General features: G+C 40.9%; 1 protein-coding gene across 1 annotated transcript in view; it reads right to left on the reverse strand.

Annotated features, from left to right (window-relative positions):
• Positions 1 to 16945, reverse strand: part of SUCLG2 (succinate-CoA ligase GDP-forming beta subunit) — a 425371-nt gene extending 408426 nt beyond the window's left edge. The window contains exon 1 of the mRNA XM_029601057.1: positions 16813 to 16945. Coding sequence (XP_029456917.1) covers positions 16813 to 16893 — 81 coding nt within the window. The 5' untranslated portion in view covers positions 16894 to 16945. The remainder of the gene's footprint in view (positions 1 to 16812) is intronic.
• Positions 16946 to 17764: the final 819 nt, after the last annotated feature.

Below are 17764 nucleotides of genomic sequence, written 5' to 3' on the forward strand. Positions count from 1 at the left end.
GTTTGTTTTTTTAAGATCATAGAATATGCTGTGTCTATCCAGATGCATAATATTTTTAGAGGAGAGTCAGTCTAAGTTCAGAGCTAGTTTCAATACACAAACTGTGCTCTTGGCCCTCACTGATTATCTCAGGTTAGAATTAGCCAGGGGAATAGACTCTTTGAATATGTTTAGGTTTCTCTGCAAATTTCATCAGACAACCATGGGATCTTATTAGACTGCATACATAAAATCGGCTTGGGAGGTACTCTGTGGAACTGGCTTCAATTTTTTATACTGATAAGATTTCAGACAGTTTGTTTAGGCAATTGCTCCAACCTACCTGGGCAGCAAGAATTTAGTATTCTCCAAGGGTGTGTATACTATCACCTGTTCTTTTGGGGAGGGGGGGAGGGAGTTTAAACATATTTAATGTCCTTAAGGAAGCTCTTTCAAAAGATTAGGGTACACATTTTTAAGGAGGTTATTTATTAGGATTTATTATCCACCTTTTTAAAAGAAATTCACATAAGGCAAGGTACAACAATTTAAATAAGTCGATGATACTCAGTTGTGCACACTCCTGTCATCAAACAGGGAGGAAGCAGTGAGAAAACCTAATGGTATTCTGATAGAAATTTCACATTGGATAAAATCAAATAAGCTGAAATTAAACCCGGAAAGAAAAAAAAACACAGAGATGCTTTGGGTTATAAAACATTCTCCAACTTTGTAAAGTTTTACCAATTCAAACCTAGGTAAAGAACCCTAGTGTAATTCTGACTTATCAACTGAGTATGGCACCTCAAACAGCTGCTACTTCAAAAAGTGCCTTCTTTCATCTTCATCAATACACCCATTTTTACATCAAAAAGATTTAGCTACAGTAGTCCATGCCTTTATAATATCCTGCCTAGACTTCTGCAATATATTATAGACTGGACTACCTCAGAGATACATCCAGAAAATTCAGGCAATACAAAATGCAGCAGCTAGACTTATTGTAAATGCTCTTCTAACAGACAATACAATTTTACAAAAGTTTCCTGGGCTCCCTATCTTTTTACAGGTCTGTTAGTTACTTTTAAGGTTCTAAATTAGATAGATCCACTTTGTCTGACAAGTTGACTAAATATATCCTTGACTGTACTGTTTTATTTTTTGTTTTGTATCTTCTGATGTCCTGACTCAAATATTTAACCACCTGTGCACAGTTTCTATTAACTTATTATTATCATCCCAATTAATGTAGGGCATTTTTCAAACCGGTAAATTATTCGAAAATCCTGTAGCTCAGCGTTTCTCAACCTCAAAGCACACCTATATTAAAAAAATGTTATGTGGCACACCAGTCTCCATGGGGCAGGCAATGCGGCCAGGGAGAGGAGTCATAGTGAAAAACTAGGGAAGCACTGAATGCCCCACCAGTCTCTCTTCCAAATGTTAAAAGAGGGCAGAGACATGCATTAACCTGTTCCAATGAACCAGTTCCCTTTTGATATACAAGAGCGGGAGAAAGAAGCTGTATCTGTGACATAGGCAGCGAGCTGCCTTGGTTGCCACATGTGGCTGCCAAAGCTCCCCCATTGCTGCTGCTCCCGGCACTCAGAATGAGTCACATGCAGTGCTCAGTACATGCACATTCTTGGACTGAGAGAAACAGGAAAAGACAAAGGCTGAAAGGACTCAAAAGAAGGAAACTCAGGAGGGGAAAGGTGAGGAGGTGCTGTATGCATTGTCTCACCAATGGTATATCACACGTAAAAACGTGCGTCCAAACTGGGCATCCATTTTTTCAATGCATGCACATCTACCTCTCCTGGGCGTGTGAGGCTATATTTTAAAGAGCTACCATGTTCAAAAGGGTGCGTTTAGCTAAAATCGTGCATCCCTAGTGCTCAAAAGCATCGGGCGCCCGGGAGATGTGGCTGTGCGCGGGCCAGGAAAATGGACCCTCAATACGAGAGTCCGTTTTATCCTGCCACAGATAACACACGTGCACAATATATATGCACACCTTCAGCATGTATACTGTGCGCCCAGAAAGGTTTTTTTTTGTAATAGAGTCCTTACATATTTCCCCTAATTGTAAGTGCCGCAAGTTACTAGCGGGCAGATTCTGTAAAATGCGCTCGGCCGTGTGCAATGTTTAACACGCGTCTATTACCCCTTATACTGTAAGGGTTTTAACGCGTCGATAACATGCGGCCAAACCCCCTGGAAATTAATAGCGCTCATCACATGCAGATGCATATTGATGAGGCTATTAGTTAATCACCTGGGATTCCACACATTTTACGGTCATAAATTAATGCCTACTGCTTTTCTGTACACCCTCCGACTTAATATATTTGCGATATTGTTGGAGGAACCAGAAATGCAAAAAAAAAAAAAATTTTTTTAAATGTGCTGGCCGGCCAGTTAGAATGGACACTTAATTTTAATGGCGTTCATTTAGCTAACCGATGGCTGTCAGCGGGTTTGGAAAACTGACACTCGTAAAATTGAGCATCTGTTTCCTGAACCTGCTGATAGAGCCATCTCTCCTGTGCCAAGGAGGCAATAGGGGTGTGTAATCGTCCCTAGCACCTCTTTTGACATGACCCCTCATTTAAATATAGGATCGCATGCCCAGGAGAGGTGGCTGGGTGCTCGTTGGGACAGCAGGTGCTCAACAAGGAGCCCCTGTTCACCTGCAAACTTTACTGAATCGGCCTGCAAGTTGTAGAAACCATAGAGACCAGCTTTTTTTTTATTTTTCAGGTGCTCTTGACTTGCAGTATGACAATGTCAGCTCCAGGGCTGGTGTTAAATAGGATGCATTGGTCGACCGGCGATTTTTTGAATGGGGGGGAGGGGGAATAGCTAATAGAGTCATCTACATGGCATTTATATGTGATGAGTGCTCTTAGCTACGTGCTTTTTGGATATGCTGATCCCCTTATTGTATCGGGTGTTAGTCTAGCACAGTGGTTCTCAACCTTTTTCCCATCGTGACACACTGGACAGGCCACGCTCACATGTGTGACACACTGCTCATTACAATTCACGGCGGAAATAAAAAGTAAAGGTCCGGTAATTATTTTTATTGTTTAAAATGACACAAGGAAAAAGATACATATTCTGTGTGAACAGAAATTGGATAAATAGTAAACATCCCACACCAAAACAGCACCAATTTCCAGCACTTAAACAGTAACCACTTTACCTAAGAAAAGGCAACACTGAAATATTACACCAGGCCTTAAGACACCAATACATCTCCTATTAGGAAAATGGACCAAGTCAGGCTGCTATAGAGCCCTACACAGAAACTACACCCCAGCAGAAAACCTCACCTGAGTCACATGTGCTGACCCTCACCAACAAAGAATAAAGAGACCAAAACGCATAACTAGAAGCATGCAGCTAAAAACTGAATTGGAAACTGCAACAAGCCAGCGTCTCTGTATGCAATGTAATAAAGGAAAAAAGAAACATCACCCATTCTTATAAAACAAATCAAGAAATATAAAATCAGTAGCAGTACAACCATACTAACAAAAAGAACAGATTATTTCAAAACTGATGAGTGGAATATCCAATAATTAAAAACACATATAAAAAATTTCTAGATACCAATAAAATATTTCAAAATAGCAGACACAAAAGACCCAGTAATGAAAAATAAGGATACAAAAATGTTTTTTGCTCTGCATACCTGGAAACGTTTGATATCCAGGTGTCCTGAGATTGTTTTGAATTAGCAGGAGGAGGGGTAGTTTGCTTGGAACGTTCTCCTCTCTCTCAGTCACATACCAGTGCTCTCTCTCACACTGACTCTCAATTACACACCTATATACACATGCTCTCAGTCACTCACATATACACATGCTTTTTCTCTCACTTTATAGGCTCTTAATTACACATTTACACACATGCTGTGTCTTTTCACGCTTACACATACAGGCTTTCAATCACACACATATATGCTGTCTTTTTCTCTCACACACAGACTCTCATTCACATGCTTACAAACATGCTCTCTCTCTCATTTACACACAGGCTGTCAATCACATACTCACATGCTCCCTCACCTAAACCAGCTCTCAATCTCACACAGACACACATGCTCTCTTTCTTACTTATACACACAGGCTTGTAATCATACATACGCATGATCTCTCTCACACATAAAGGATCTCAAATCATACACACATACTCTTTCACCCAAACAGATTTGCAATCTCAAACTTACACATATAGGTTCCCAATTGTAAACCTACATTCATGCTCTCTTTCTCAAAAGCAGGCTCTCAATCACAGACATACTCTCTTTCACATATACAGGCTCTCACTCACACACATACACACATGCTTGCTTGCTCATTCACTCTCTCTCCCTCCCCCCCGGGAACTAACGGCAGCAGCAGCCTCCTCCAAACCCTAACCTCCTTCATTTTCAGCCCTCGCGGAGGAGGAGTCCCATCGGCCGCGGGGGTTGACGCTCTTCTTCATTTTCTTCCGAGCTGCACTGCACATTCTTCAGACCGCGCCTCTCTTCTGTTCTTCTGTCAGATTCTGACCACACTAGCATGGTCTCTTCTTCCCGCGCACACACCCGATGCTCACCTCTTCCTCTTCCGGGCCGCGGGAAGAAGAGACCATGCCGATGCCGATGCTGCTGACTCCAGCTGTCTTGCCGCGTTCCGCCCGGGCTGACAGCATTTTAAACCCGGGCGGAGGAGGACCGGGGAGCAGCTGGGTCAGTGGGGGACCAGGAAATGTGGCGACACACCTGCATGTTCTTGGCGACACACCGGTTGAGAACCACTGGTCTAGCATGTCCAAAACGCACATCCAACCATAGGTTAACCTGTGCGCTAGGCTGAGCTCACTCTATTGCACTGGCTCCTGTGTGTACCAAGCAAAGCAGGGCTTGGCTATTCGTGCTGCCCATTAATTACCACAGTTCATGCTGTAGCTAGGAAGAAGAGACATGCATGATTAAGCATGTTTTAAGAGCCACCGCTTTTGGCTTTTTCCTGCGAGATGCTGAGAGCAGCACACACACAGTGGTGACTTTTCCATGTCACACCAGATCAGCTCTGAAGGCACACTAGTTGGAGCAAGTAACAAATCCTTGACATAAATAAATAAATAAATAAATAAATATTCGTGGAAGGTTACTGATGAGGCCTCCTCCAGTTACCGACCCTGAAGGTGGTGAGGCTAGTTGGTAGTCAGAGACAAACTTTTCTCTTATGCAGCACCTTGCTTCTGAAATTCACTCTGTAAAGAATTCTGTTCTATTTTGCACCGACTGATTTTTAGGAAGTCTATTAAAACTTGGCTATTTTCCACAATTTTTAATTAATTTAATTTTATGAGTTTTTAATCATTCACTGTATGCAAGCCATTAGAATATTAGTAGCTCGTTCTATGATTGAGGTTTCTGATAGGTGACTGTCTCACTCAGACATATTATACTGTTTGTGTTTTATCCAAAACTGTTTTACGTGGGCAGATTTGCTGATTTGGGGAACTTTGTGTTTTTTAGTCCTGTTTTAATGTTATATACCATATTGTAATGTATTTTTAGTTTTGATTGTTCTTTTAAATATGGGCACTTTCTACTTATTGAGCTTATTTTAGCTGTCAGTTTGATGTTATTTTGGTTTGTTTTGATCAGTTGCTTGCTTGTTGATCTCTTTTTTGTTTGTGAACTGCTTTGAGCCTTTCTTAGAATAAGGCAGTATATATAATTGCAAATAAATAGAGAACTTCAGTGAGTTGACATCTAAATAGGAGAAACAGCTTCCTACATCTAGCCCATCAGATAGAAAATTCTATCTGGCCTATTCAGTCAGCTTTTTACATCTTCTGCTCACAATCTGTCTCCTCTTTTGAGGTTTGACTAGTTATTGTTAATGTACTATCGTTCTATGTAAACCGAGTTGATTTGATCTGTATCAAGAAAATCGGTATATAAAAACCCTAAATAAAAAAACCCTAAATCTAATGCGGTGAATTTTCACAGCATAAATATGCACACAAGTAGCTTGTGCTCACGTATATGCTATTTTTAAAAACATCAAAACTGTGTATATTTTGGGTATTTCACGCAAATTTATGCGCGAAAAGAAGTAGTATAAGGGAATTCTGGGCAGGGGCCAAGAGCTATGTGTGCAAGTTGCTATTTTATATTACGCGCGCACATTTGTCAACTTATTCACATAATTTTACATCTGCTATTTATCTTGTGCAATTGATATCAGACTTGTCTATTGTATAATACTGGTTAGGTAGACGGTCTGGGTGAAGTGGGGGGAATTCAGAATGAAGAACTAGGAGGGTCTTGACAAACTGGAGAAGGACTAGGTGAACTGGTAGAGATTTCGGCAAACTGGTAATTACAATTACATGCATATGTTTTAAAATATACTGCCTTCTGGAGATAAACAGGGTTTTATGCAAGCAAGTCTCAACATTTTCATGCATAAAATATAATGCGCATGTGTTTTTAAAATAGGTAGTAGGAAAAGTACACCTTTTTACTGCATTGAAATACATAAGAGGCATCGTGCCTAACCATACATATGCATATTATATAATCTGCGCATACCTGATATGCACAGCTTATAAAATACTGTAGATCTCTGTACGGCCATATAAATTCATATATGGAGCCACTCGGACTTGTTTGAAAGCTTTCCTCAAAGTGAGTCTGTATAAACAGTTTGAAATCAACACCAAGACTTTTGGGATTAGTTTTATTTTGGTTTTCTGATGCAACAGACCCACTGAGCAAAGCAAACCTATCTCTGACAGTGACTAATTTGGGTCACTTAAAAGTACCTAGCAGATACAGAAATGAAAGGTGGACTTCGCCATGTCTACCTGGCTAGTAACTGTTAATGGATCTGCTCTCCAGAAATTTGGCAGAACCTTTTTTAAACTCAGCTATATTCTTAACCTTGACCTAATGTGTAATCAAATTCTACAGTTTAATTGTACCTTGAAAAAAATGATAACAGTACCTTTCACCCACTCTAAAGTGGCCATTTGCCTGCATTAGGTGGCAGGGCCCATAGAAAGTGTACAGCAGCAGTAAGGGAGCTGGCAACTTCCTGCTAGCATATGACATTCAAAGCTGGCAAAAGGCAAGATGGAGGGCTCAATGGACCAAGTTTGACCCAACATGCCATGTCTTATGATCTTATAAACAACTGAGAAAGTATTCTGACAACTTTAACTTCTGCAATGTTAACAGGTAGAACAGGTACAGATAAAGTTGCCTGTCAGCCGCAGTAAGAAGAGAAAGACAGCATTTCTTGTTATCTGGTCCCTAGGGGTAGATTTTAAAAGATGCACGCATAAGTCTATGTGTGTTTGGTTCCCGGCACACGCGCACATGGACGCGCTGATTTTATAACACGTGCGCGCCGGAAAGCACGTTATAAAATTGGGTGGCCACGTGCGCAGGTGGCACGCGAAAAGGGGGGTGAATTTTTGCAAATTACGCACAGTGATGCAATTGGGCCTTCCCCAGTTCCCTCCCAGTCCACTCCAATTAAGTGAGAAAGATTTACATAAACTGTCTCCATTGCATACAAATCTAACATGCATAATCACTGGAGACATCTTGAAAACCTCTCTGGCTAACAGGATACTCCAGGACCAATTTGAGAAACACTGGGTTACAGCAATGAGCTGAAAACCAGGGAAACCAAACCCCACGCCTTGTGACCTTGGGCAAGTCAATTTTTCTCCTGTTGTCTGAGATACCCACTTAAGACTAAGCTCTCCGGGGCAAGACTTACTATACTTGAATTACTAATAATGCTATAAGCCACTTTGACTATTATTTGGAAAGGCAGGCTAAAAATCTGTTATTATTATTATAAACACGATTCACTGGAACACTTTCTGTGCTGTAGAGGCAATGGCTGCACCGGTCCACAGGAGATACAGCATTTTATATTTGGCCATTTCAGATTGACTTTCATTGTCCTTACAGGTCTCACATCAAATGGCTGTCCCTCATTATCCTTCTGCCCTGACAGAAAACATGAGATGAAATAGCCAACAAAGATAAAAAAATGTTTTAATGTACTTTTTATATGAAGTACATCTTGAGGGGAAGATAATTTTAATATCTGTTCTCTCAACTTATGAAAATTTCAGCTTCCTAATTTTGCTACAATATTAAAATTATACATTAATGCTAAATGCAGCAAGAGGGATGCGTTCTGCATATTTCATGTTCCATCAGACAGTACGATTCAAGAACTATTTTAGCACCCAAGAAAGAAATGAAACTCCCTAGCAATTTTCTGTAGACTTCAATCCTTGCCCCTGGTTTAACAGTTTGGACAATGTTTGACCACTGGTCCTAGGTACTTCTGAAAGCACAGCTCCCTGCCTGCTGCTACTGTACCCTTAAAACAGATAGGAGCACTTCCCTTCGGCTATGTTCAAGACTTTGTGCCAGCTAAAAGTCTGCAAGCTGTGGAAAGAGGACAACTTTCAGACAGCAGATTAATGCAGGTAAAACACTTTTTTACCGACGGAATTCGCTTTGAAACATCACCCTCCTCATGTGCAAGAGAACAAGTGAGAGCAAAAAATGCTGCAAGCAAAGAGTTCAGTTAATGAGTAGGATTTGCTCAGGGACGTCTCTCGACCGGCTGGAAAAAATCTTCCAATTCACTCTGGCAATCTGAAAAGTATGTTTCTTTGGAAACGATAACGTTTGTTCTTGAGCAACTGCCAGGTCTGCTCATCGCACACTTGAGATGCTAATGGCACACTACTTAAACAACACCTGTGATTTTTTTTTCTTTTAATGCTCTCTTTTAACAGACAAGCACTTTGTTCCTACATCTTGTTTTAAACCAAATGTGGTGAAAACGTAAAATAAGTGACATGAGCACCTGTGCACAGCTGGCTGCGTCAAGCATAATGCAGCGTTGAGCAGATAAAAATGTGATGTTAATGAAAACAAGGAGGAAATTATCAAATGTATGGATTTATTTTTATAAGGTTCTTCCAAAAAATACCTTTTGTGAACTTTTCTGGATAAACAAAAACCATATGAAGGACTAAAGAAAGAATATACATATGTAAATTAATGAGACTACGATAAGGGATATTTGGAATTGATTATATTGCCTGCCTTCTGAGGTAAAAAAAAAAAATACTCCCATGCAGAATGAAAATAGAGTACAAATGACCTTTATTCTCCATCCAATGCATATGGAGGATAATTTTCAAAGCCATTTACCTGGGAAAAATAACATGGCTGAAATTCACCCAGTGGAAAGTACTCACTGGCTTTCCTCAGCACTTGTGCTTTTAGCCATGTTAAAAAAGCATTTCTGGAGAGGGCTGTTAAGTGAAGGGAGGAAAACAGTGGGCCGGATTTTAAAAGCCCTGCGCGCACCTATTTTGCATAGGCCGCCGGCGCGCGCACAGCCCTGGGACGCGCATAAGTCCCGGAGCTTCGTAAAAGAGGCGAGGGAGGGGCTTGTCCGGGGGTGTGGCGCCAGCCAGGGGGCATGGTCGAGGCCTCCGGACCAGCCCCCGGGTCAGGTGATGGCGTGCCAGCAGCTCGCTGGCGCGCACAGATTTACGCCTGCTTTCAGCAGGTGTAAATCTGCCAACAAAGGTAGGGGGGGTTAGATAGGGCCGGGGGGGTGGAAAAAAAGTTCCCTCCGAGGCCGCTCCGATTTCGGAGCGGCCTCGGAGGGAACAGGCAGCGCGCGCCGGGCTCGGCGTGCGCAAGTTGCACAAATGTGCACCCCTCCTTGCAAGCGCCGACCCCGGATTTTATAAGATACGCGCGGCTACGCGCATCTCTTATAAAATCCAGCGTACTTTTGTACGCGCTTGCGTAAATTTATAAAATCTACCCCAGTGTATCCAATTTTCAAAACATGCGTATCCAATTTTGCCCATGCTCAACCAACCGCACACATTTCCTAGACTCATATGTCATTTCTAGTCGTGTTTCATTATAGACAGCATGTATTTTGATATTTATATTTAAATAGTAATCTGCTTTAAGTAGTTTTTTGTATGGAGCAGATACATTTTTAAACAAACAAATAGAAGATGCACTATATCCACGGCAATATTAGCACGTGAACTTTGCAGCTAATTTCCAAAGGGGAAACACTGTGCTTATTTTCCCTTTAAAAACGAGCTGTAAAGTAAGCGGGCTAAAAAGTGCACACACACACACACACACTGCAAATGACACAAGATATTTAAAGTGACCCGCAATGTTAAAAATGCTCTCACCATATATCATCAGGATATTAACATCCACTGAATACAAGCAGGTCAGCAATCTGCCTATTGCATCACCCCTCTCAAAAGAAATCCACTTGCTTATCTGTTGCGCTTGCCTGAGCACCTTATCAAAAAATCATAAATCCAGGGGGATGAGTCAAAATGGCAGCGTAACTCCAGGCAATATTAATTCTGCTCTAGCTTTTGTTTTCTGAATGCTTTTATCTTTTACCTGGTGCTGGAGATGCCCCCCAAGAGGAAGGCTAAACTGTGATTTCCACTTACTGCGACCTCATAAGAACATAAGAATTGCCATACTGGGTCAGACTGAAGGTCCATCAAGTCTAATATTCTGTTTCCAACAGTGGCCAATCCCAAGTAACAAGTACCTGGCAAGATCCCCCCCCATGCTGCTATCGTGCAGTAATAAGTAAAGGCTATTCCGTAAGTCTACTTGGGCAATAACAGTTTATAAGACTTCTCCAGAAACGTGTCCAAACCTTTTTTAAACCCAGCTATGTAAACAGCCATAACTACATCATCCAGCAATGAATTCCAGAGTTTAATTGTGCACGCTCCTTTCGCCAGCTTGTTTAACCTCCCAGCTCAGTCCTCCCCCTCTTTAGCTCCTCTCCTTTTACACACTAACAACCCTTATCCTCCATTCTCCTTATTTATAGAATTTCCTTGGTGCTCCTCTCCTCTTTTGCACTCTTAGTTAGACACGCCGGTCTCTCTTTATCCCCCTGGTTCCCACCACCTTTACAGATGTACATTATTTTACTTCCACTGTACCCTCTGTACTCCCTTTTACTTTGCTCTACTTATTGATTATTGTTTCTACTGGTTGAAATATTCAAAAACCACTACTTATTGAATTTGCATGGTTACTGCTACAAGGTTATTGATTGTTGTATCTACTGGTTGAAATACTCAAATAACTATTTATTGAACTTACTTGGTTATACCCTCTACTTTCTGTCATAACTTTGATATCCCTGTCTCTCTTTGCATCCCCGGTTCTCCCCACCCTAGTTTTATGTAACTTCATCTCTTTTGTTAACTGTTTGATGTAAACCGGCATGATGTTCACTCGAATGTCGGTAGATAAAAACTTTAAATTAATTAATTAAATAAATAAAATAATTTTCTCTGATTTGTTTTGAATGTGCCACTTATTAACTTCATGAAGTGTCCCCTAGTCTTTGTATTATTTTTTTTAAAGTAAATAATTGTTTATATTTACCCATTCTATTCCACTCATGATTTTATAGACCTCTATAAAAGTTGAACAGCCTTAACCTCTTTAGCCTTTCCTCACTGGGGAGTCGTTCCATCCCCTTTACATCCTCTGTACCTTTTCCAATGCACCTATATCTTTTTTTGAGATATAGCAACCAAACATGCATGTAATACTACAGGTGCAGCCTCACCATGGAGCAATACATAAGCAATATAACTTTCTCCATGTCATTCTCCATTCCTTTCCTAATAATTCCTAACATTCTGTTTGCTTTTTTGATGATTGCCACACAATGAGCCGAGGATTTCAAAGTACCATACACTATGAAACCCAGATCCTGGGTGGTAACTGCTAATAAGGAACCTAACGTTGTGTACCTAAGTGTGGATTACTTTTCCCCATATGCATCACTTTGCATTTGTCAACATTAAATTTCATCTGCCATTTAAATATCCAGTCTTCCAGTCTCGCTAGGTCCTCTTGCAAATTTCACAATCTGCTTATAGGGAAAAATTTCACAATCTGCATATTAGGAAAAATAACCCATGCTCTAGTTACACAATGTTGGGTTCCATATTAGGTGCTACAACCCAAGAAAGAGATCTAGGTGTCATAGTGGATAACACATTGAAATCGTCGGTTCAGTGTGCTGTGGCAGTCAAAAAAGCAAACAGAATGCTGGGAATTATTAGAAAGGGAATGGTGAATAAAACAGAAAATATCATAATGCCTCCGTATCGCTCCATGGTGAGACCGCACCTTGAATACTGTGTACAATTCTGGTCACCGCATCTCAAAAAAGATATAATTGCGATGGAGAAGGTACAGAGAAGGGCTACCAAAATGATATGGGGAATGGAACAGCTCCCCTATGAAGAAAGACTAAAGAGGTTAGGACTTTTCAGCTTGGAGAAGAGATGGCTGAGGGGGGATATGATAGAGATGTTTAAAATCATGAGAGGTCTAGAACGGGTAGATGTGAATCGGTTATTACTCTTTCGGATAATAGAAAGACTAGGGGGCACTCCATGAAGTTAGCATGTGGCACATTTAAAACTAATCGGAGAAAGTTCTTTTTTACTCAACGCACAATTAAACTCTGGAATTTGTTGCCAGAGGATGTGGTTAGTGCAGTTAGTATAGCTGTGTTTAAAAAAGGATTGAATAAGTTCTTGGAGGAAAAGTCCATTACCTGCTATTAAGTTCACTTAGAGAATAGCCACTGCCATTAGCAATGGTAACATGGAATAGACTTAGTTTTTGGGTACTTGCCAGGTTCTTATGGCCTGGATTGGCCACTGCTGGAAACAGGATGCTGGGCTTGATGGACCCTTGGTCTCACCCAGTATGGCATGTTCTTATTTAACAAATCAAAATAATTTTGTGTCTGCTAATGTAATCACCTCACATGCTGTTCCCCTTTTAATATCATTTATAAATATATTAAAAAGCACTGATCCTAGTACAGATCCTTGAGGCATTCCACTGTTTACCCTTCCTTTTTCCACTGAGAAAGCTGAGCATTTAGTCCTGCTCTTTGTTTCCTATCTTTTAACCAGTTTGCAATCCACAATAGGCCATTGTCTCCTATTACGCAATTTTTTTATTTTCTCAGGAATTTATTACAGCAACAAATGGATGTCATCCTGAAGAAAAATCTGGAGAATGCAGGGGGAGCCTCCATTGTTTTCTCGCGAGAAGGAGGGTCCGATTTGGCTGAAGGTGAGATTTCTCTCACTCCCCTCCCCCCTCCCGACTCTGTCCTGCCGGTATCTTGCCTTCAACATCCGGACTCTGAGCTTGAACTGTTGCGCTGAGAAGACACAAGTTGAGTTTCCGGCATGAAGACACCATGGGAATCAAAAGAGAGAGAGCAAGAATGAACGAACATACAGGACGATACAGAACAGTGCGCTCGACCGAGCACACCGTTTAGCCCCCGTTTGGCCACGCATTTTAGACGTGCTATTATTACCCCTTATACTGTATGTGATGAGCGCTATTAATTTCCTGATGTGTTGGACATGCATTGTTGTGGCGCTAATCCCTTTATTGCATAAGGGGATTTGGTTGCGCCTCCACAACCCGCATCCAACTGTGGGTTAAACAGTGCGCTCAGCTGAGTGCACTGTATTGCATGAGCCCCTTTGTGTTTTGTCAATTTTCCCAGATTATCTCAATTTACTCCAATGAATATTTTAAAAAAAGAATTTTCTGAGTCACTTTCTATACCGGATGAAGCAATTCCACCTCTTAATAAAGTTTATGAACATATACTAGCCTTCCTCAAATGAGGAAGAGTTTTTACTCACATTCTGCAAAATACCTTGTGGAAACACAACACAAAATACCAGAACTTTTAAGTTTTGAATTGGTTCATCTGTTCATCTAAAGACAGCATGTTTTATGAACATATAGGTATGCTATGGTTGCCATTTGTCTGAATATATTTCAAGTTTTTATTGTGTCCAGCTTGTAATAATAAATTGTGTAAATTTTATATTTGGGAGGCAATATTCAATAAATATTTTTGTAAGAAGTAATTTTTCTAAGCATTTTTTGGAATTCTTTGGTTTAGGGAGTTTAATCATTAGTATTCATCAGTTGCTGTTTATAGTGTATCTGTAGAACACAAATATTGTGATGAAGTGCAGCCAGTTTTGAGGCAGGAAAACCCGGATTGGATTAATGCTGGGAGAACCCGGAGCCGAGTTAGGCAGCAGAGGGCCTATTTCAGCCTAGAACCAAACAAGCTGGGAGGAAGGCTAATTAGCCTCTCTCAGACAAAACAGATAAACCAGTCAGTGCATCCCCTGCATCCCGCAGGAATGTGAAAAAAGGACTGAAAATAAAGTCACAGTTATTATTATGACTAGAGCTCACGTGCTCTGAGTAAGAGGAGAGGGAAAGGATAAGGACATCTCACCACTGCTTAGATGGTGTTTCACTCCAGGGAACCAGCGTGAGGGAGCGGCTTGCCTGCAAGGTCAGGAAAGGGGGATGGGGTGCCGTAACCCAGGCAGGGGGGCTATGGGGTTGCTCCCAGTTGCCCAGGCTCATGGCTAGTATTGGGGCGGGAGCGCCTCACTTTTCCCATGCATGCGCTCCCGAAGGAGGGCGTGCGCCACTGCCCCACATAGGCAGCAGAGGGCGCCTGGGGGCAGAAAAAGGACTACAACTCCCAGATTCACAGCTGAGCCAATGGGCAAGGGAGGATGCTAATCAGGCAACTGAGCTCCAGTGATTCAGACACACCCCAAGCAATGGTGGTAGAGGAAGAAGGCATGCCAGAGTGGTTCATGTGGCCAGAAAAGCTCAGCTCCTTGGGGTAGGAGGAGGAGATGGACACCGATTCCCCAGCAGAGGAAGCCGTTGACTCCAGCATGGAAACGGAGTGAGTGACACTGCTGAAGGGGGGTAAATTTTGTATGTTTTTACTTTATTTTGCTGCACCGTGTTTTTGTGTTAATGGAATGGGAAGGCTGCAACCTGTTGCACAACCGAGGGGAGTTTGGGCAGGTTGTGTAACTTCCAGGCAGGGCGGTTGTTTGCTGGCTGGAGAAGCCTGACGGTGTTTGTCCCTGTGCAGTGGGGAGTTCTGTTATTGGAGTGGACTGGGAGGGAACTGGGGAAGGCCCTATTGTGTCACTGTTTTTTTAATAAAATCCCCCCCCCCCCCCTCCGGTTCCGCACTCAAGTCGGAACCCATGGGAATTGGATTTTATATCATGTGTGCATCAGCACATACATGTTATAAAATCGGCACGCACATGGACGCAAATGCATTTTTTAAAAATCTACACCATATGAATTATCAGACCATAAAACTACCCGCTCACACTCGTTATTTTTGATTTTTAAACAATCATGACTCATCCAAATTTTTAACCTTAGCAACTACTCTTTTTAGATTTTTTTCTGAATCTTCTCATTCTATCATAGTCTCCCTGCTTAAAATTATATGCTACTGCAGTCATTTTACTTAATGTCCTCCCTTCAGTGATTATGTCAAATTTGATTCCATTGTGACCACTATTACTAAGCGGCTTTAGTATGTCAAAAGCCCAAATTACCATACATACTCGTATCAAACCACATAAGAAAAATGATTTAATTAAACAAGATTCTGAGCTTAATTTATGAAAAAAATAAATATTAGATAGGGAAAACCCTCAATCATGACACATTCATAGAAAAATGAGAATATGAATGACTGTCTATTAATTTTAAATTTATCAATCTTGATACTATATATGTCCCTGTGTAACATTATTGTACTTCAAGAACTTAATGTAGATTTATGAAACAGTACAATAATAAAATATAACAACATGATGCAGTTCTGCCACTATTTCTTTTATTAAAGTGGAATTATTTTTAATTAATAGATTATGCTCTGCGTTGCATCCTTTGCATGCTCTATTGAAAACATTCATTAACAAAATTATAGTAATGTGTTTTAAATTTGCATCCACAAAATTGCAGAGGAAAAGCTTATTTATTCATTTGACTAATATTCCACCTTTCAGGCACTTCAAAGTGAAAGATTTTAACAGAAACTAAACATTAATTTAGCTACACACCCTTGACTTTGACATCACAAAATAAACACTCTGGCTTTAATGAGGGCACAACTACTGAAAACTGAATGTAAAACTGTAACCCTCCCGTCAGTGTTGTTTATACACTAGCACTTTTTGAGATAAATGAAGGAAAAACAGTAGGGAGCTTGGATATAAACTGTTATAATTTCTATTTTCAAGAAAGGTCATATTAACTATATTGAATCTTGCTCTTTCATCCACCCTGGGTAAGGATCAACATAACATTAAGGTCACTAAAACTTGGCACTCTACAACAGCGGAACTGCATACCATAGAGGTCAACTTGAAAAGTGTATTTCTTCTTTGAGCTGAAAGTAAAATTCCAGAATTTCAAGTACACAGCTTTTAAGCCTTAATAAAAAGGCATACAAAATCTCTAACAACCTCCCCTCCCCCGGTACTGTAAAGCCCAAACTTTACACAAGATGCGATGCCTACGCGGACCGAAGGGCTGCCGAGTGGCTCGGCGTAAATACATGGGCAGCAGTAGGGTCACATAAACGGTGCATGCAAGCGGAAAAAAAGGTCAATCGTTGCAATACATAAAAGGAGTGGAGACAATTTTAAGGAGTAAAAAAGCAAGGGCGAAGGGAGTACGCCTTTGCCCCTCACTTTTTTATAGCGTGTGACATGTGGCGGCGGGAGATCGCAGGGTCTTTGCCGGGGAAAGATCCTGCGGCCGGACGGAGAAGCCTCGCCTCCGCTGCATACCTGGTTGTTACAGAAAAGAGAAGATCTCCCCGCCAAGCCCCGCAGTGCTCTGCCAACATTCCCAGTCATGGAAGCCGCCATCTTGAACCGGAAATGACATGGCTCCACGTGGCCGAGCAGAAAAGGAACCGCAAAGGCCGATGAGCTGCCTGGTTTACAAACCATACAAATGTACGTTATCTCAGTGGCATTTTTTTTTAACTGGTCAACATATACCTTTTTTTTTAATTTCTACTGTCTTTGAGTAAATGCCTTGGATTTTTATTTTATGTTGTTTGAAGTCTTATAGAGAAGTTATTTATTTTATTTTAATTTATAGTGTATTTAGCTCACACATTTTCATTGATAGCTCAAAGGCAAGTTGCATTCAGGTACAGTAAGTGTTTTATGTGTACCCAAAGGACTCACAATCTAAGTTTGTACCTGAGTTAATGGAGGATGAAGTGACTTCCCCAAAATCACAACGAGCAGCAGTAGTCTTTTTTTTTTTTTTTTTGCTTTACTATTTGAACAAGAGCAACCAAGTAGAATCGTTGAGAAAAGACTGGTATAGTTAGTTGATAAAGCAGGAAAAGTAGTAATAGTGACCGGAAGGCTCCTCTGCATACCATTCCTAGTAGCCCCCTGGGAGAGGACACCAGAGGCCACACCGAGCAAACCAGGCTTCAAACTCCACAGCACCAGCTTCCAGAGGCTCCATATTCTTCGCAGCAGAAGAGAACCAGAAGCATGTTTATCTCTAATTTCCTTACAATACTCTTTCCATTTACTTTACCTTATGTGGTTTTTATTTGATTTTATATGTTTTGATTTATATGATAATTGTGTTTGGTAGAAGTAATTTGCTACAGATTATATATAGAGGGAGTTTAACTGAAAACAAAGAGTCAATAAGGTGGGTAACTAGAAGATATAAGAGGATTAAATATAAAATAAATCCATAGACTAAAAG

The sequence above is a fragment of the Rhinatrema bivittatum genome, chromosome 4 (assembly GCF_901001135.1).
Source record: "Rhinatrema bivittatum chromosome 4, aRhiBiv1.1, whole genome shotgun sequence".
Lineage (NCBI taxonomy): Eukaryota > Metazoa > Chordata > Amphibia > Gymnophiona > Rhinatrematidae > Rhinatrema > Rhinatrema bivittatum.